At 38.9% G+C, this 3,494-nt stretch overlaps 1 protein-coding gene across 1 annotated transcript; it reads left to right on the top strand.

The window, feature by feature from the left end:
- The first annotated feature begins 680 nt into the window (after positions 1-680).
- LOC110941056 (uncharacterized mitochondrial protein AtMg00810-like) lies at positions 681-1,886 on the top strand. Its single transcript, XM_022182685.1, has one exon. The coding sequence runs from the start codon at positions 681-683 to the stop codon at positions 1,884-1,886; it is 1,206 nt and encodes a 401-aa protein (XP_022038377.1).
- Positions 1,887-3,494: the final 1,608 nt, after the last annotated feature.

The following is a 3,494-nucleotide window of genomic DNA, read 5'->3' as shown; positions in this document are numbered from 1 at the left end:
AGTCTGAAGTTAACCTCACGTTTCCCTTTCATGTTGAGTTTAACCCTTTCTGCATATGTAACCTGAGGAGAATTATTAGGGTTTGAACTCTCACCTACCAAATGCACCGCTTCAGGGTTAGCGACATCTTGGCCATCGGCCTGAATATCAACAGGAACTGTAATCTTGGTGAGTTCATCTATTATGTTAACAATCTTCGGCCCTTGTTGAACATCAGACGAAACCCCCCTTCGTGGACAGAAAGTTTTACCATCAATGTTTAAAGTTCGCGAAGCAAAACCCTTATTAGGGTTTAACGTGGATATCAGAATATCCGGCGGCTTGGCGTGCCTTGCATCCATATCCGACGATTTGAACTGGCTTGATTCCATGACAAACAAAAAACTAGAACATGCAACGTGCAATCAAAACAAAAGATCAAGCAACCCAAACGAAATTTAGCAAAACCCTAGCAGGAAATCAAAAACGAAAAGCTAACCCTAATCCTGACGTCAAAAGATTAGAAACCACGGTAAAGTCTAGTATCCTTACTCAGAAGGAACGACAAAACCACAATTGCTAACCCAGATCAATCAAGAAGAAGATCAGCAAGAAACGAAACGAACAAGAAAGCTAGGGTAAGAGATCAATTAGACGTCAAAAATGCGTTCTTAAATGGTGATCTTAGGGAAACCGTCTTTATGGAACAACCTCCCGGATTCATAGATTCTCGTTTTCCAAACCATGTTTGTCGTCTTCGCAAAGCCCTTTACGGTCTCAAGCAAGCTCCACGGGCGTGGTTTCAACGGCTAAGTAATTTTCTTCTTCATCAAGGTTTTATGTGTAGCCAAGCCGACACCTCCTTATTTGTTTTTCATAAAGGAGCGTGTCTCATGTACTTACTCGTCTATGTCGATGACATTATCTTAACCGGTAATGACGAAGCTTCCATTTCTCGTTTCACTGCTTCTCTTCACAAAGAATTTGCTATCACTGACCTTGGCAATCTTAACTATTTTCTTGGTTTAGAAGTAACAACCACCTCTAATGGTTTATTCCTTAGCCAAGGAAAATACGCCACTGACATCCTCTCTAGGGCCGATATGCTTGACTCGAAACCGGTATCCACCCCATTAAGTACGTCTGATGTTTTTCTCTCAACCGGCCCGCCCTTTTCCGAACCAAGTTATTATCGGTCCTTGGTAGGTGCTCTTCAATATCTTACTATTACCCGGCCAGATATTTCATACGCAGTAAATCAAGCAAGTCAGTTCTTACATGCTCCTACAACTGCACATTTCCAGCTTGTAAAAAGAATTTTAAGATATGTTAAGGGCACTCTTAATCTTGGCTTGAGGTTCTCTAAACCACCCAACATGTCCACTGTTGGCTACTCTGATGCCGATTGGGCCCGATGTATCGAGACACGACGTTCCACTTATGGTTATTCCATTTTCTTTGGCGGAAACTTGGTATCCTGGAGTGCTAAGAAACAACCCACGGTCTCCCGATCAAGCTGTGAATCCGAGTACCGAGCCATGGCAAATACGGCGTCCGAAATCATTTGGGTCACTCACTTGCTACGTGATCTTAATGCACTCCCACCGGGACGACCGACTTTACTTTGCGATAATCTTAGCGCTGTGTTCCTAAGTCAAAACCCGGTGGCACACAAACGAGCAAAGCACATAGACATAGATTATCACTTTGTTCGCGAATTAGTGTCTTCCGGGAAGCTACACACAAAATTCGTTCCAACCAAGCTCCAAGTGGCAGACATTTTCACCAAACCGCTTGCAAGACCTTTATTTGAAGAATTTCGTGATCAACTCGGAGTCAAACCGCCACCCGTTTCGCTTGAGGGGGGGGTGATAGAATTTAAAATTCAAATTATGTTGACCACGTGATTGTTGTAGTGATTATTGTAATTTCCTTATTCTAAAGCTTAAATTAAGCACATCCCCATTATTTATAAGGGGTCTGTATCTTTTTGTAAATCAAGGGAAAATCATTTATCTTTTCCTATAATTCATCACATGCCTTCATTTTGGTATGACATTTGGTTTGTTTAACATGGAACAATACATTCATTAACATTGATCACGCCATTCGTTAGTAGGTAGTTGTACCATAGGAATTGACAACTCCCATTCCTGAAATCCTGTGTTTGTTTGGATTGGAAGGAATGACCGAATTCGATATACATAACTTAGATAAACCTTTGATTTATTTAAGGGTTTATCGCCATAGTCTCATGGCTTGGATGTATGCATTTTACAATACCGCATAAATGTCTGTATCAGTAGAGCATGCATTGTTCCACAAAACATAACGTTGATTTAAACCATGATTTACTTCAACACCTTGTTTTGTGCATTTTACATATGGTTTAGTAGATACATCTCACTTACCATACAAGATATATTTTGGGTACACGTTACATGATCTACATTAAACATAAACATTTTGACATTGATATACATACTTGGTGGTTTACATTGAACATAGACATTTCGATATGGTTTACACAATAACACTTGACAATTGGTTTATACATGAACAATTTACATGGTGGTTGATTTGGGTAAATGGTTTGAGTAACGTGGCATATGTAATATGGTACAAACATGGTGGATACGCCGCTGGTACTTCCTATATATAAATGCTTGTATAATATTACATATCGTAGCGTTATCTAAATCATTTCAGTTTAGACATATCACGTTTTACACAAATAACATGTTCTTCACAAGACATTATTTTTACAAACAACTTATCTTATACAAACTCATTTTTTCTAGGTTATTCATTTAACCTTACATGATTCTCTTATTTATACATATCATCTGATCTTATCCTTTTTCATACGATTTACAAAACAAAACAAATTACATGGTTCATGACTGACTGTTATTAAACGTTTCTTTAAACTCAAGTCATGAATCCCACTTTCACAAAACCTATGTATCTCACAGGCATTTTTATGCTGACGTACCTACTTTCACATGTGTTTTCAGGTGCTGTTCCATAGGATGATGATCATGACACTAGGGCGGACCTGTGCCTTCGAGACTAAAAATGAAGATAGACTAGTTTAATTATGTCACGAACTCTTTGTTTTCCTGTTTAAGACAATGTATTACGCTTGTTTAATAATTAAAATGTAACTTTGATTTCCATGGTTATGAAACAATTAATTTTGTCCACAACACTCCCCGGCGTTTCCGCCGCGGTTGCACGTTATACGCGGCCGGGGTGTGACAGAAGAGTTGGTATCAGAGCCAATGGTTATAGGGAATTAGGTTATTGGTAATGCTTTAACCTAGACTATAACTTTCTAGGACCCTAACACAAGTTATCTTGTGTTTAGATTTTGAAACATGCACATCACCTATCCTTAGGTGATAACCACAACGAGAATTTCGATTCCGAATCCGCTTTGAAAATTAATCATCTGTTCTAGGATGATTGATTACTAGGTTTTGAACCCTCTGTTATATGGTTTTGAACCCCTT

The sequence above is a fragment of the Helianthus annuus genome, chromosome 1, assembly GCF_002127325.2.
Source record: "Helianthus annuus cultivar XRQ/B chromosome 1, HanXRQr2.0-SUNRISE, whole genome shotgun sequence".
In the NCBI taxonomy this organism is placed as follows: Eukaryota; Viridiplantae; Streptophyta; class Magnoliopsida; order Asterales; family Asteraceae; genus Helianthus; species Helianthus annuus.
Note: the sequence above shows the minus strand (reverse complement) of the source record. Positions and strands in the feature narration are given on the sequence as shown.

What these genes read in the sequence shown, in the direction of transcription:
- LOC110941056 (XM_022182685.1), top strand. Translation starts at nt 681, where the DNA reads ATGGAACAACCTCCCGGATTCATAGATTCTCGTTTTCCAAACCATGTT.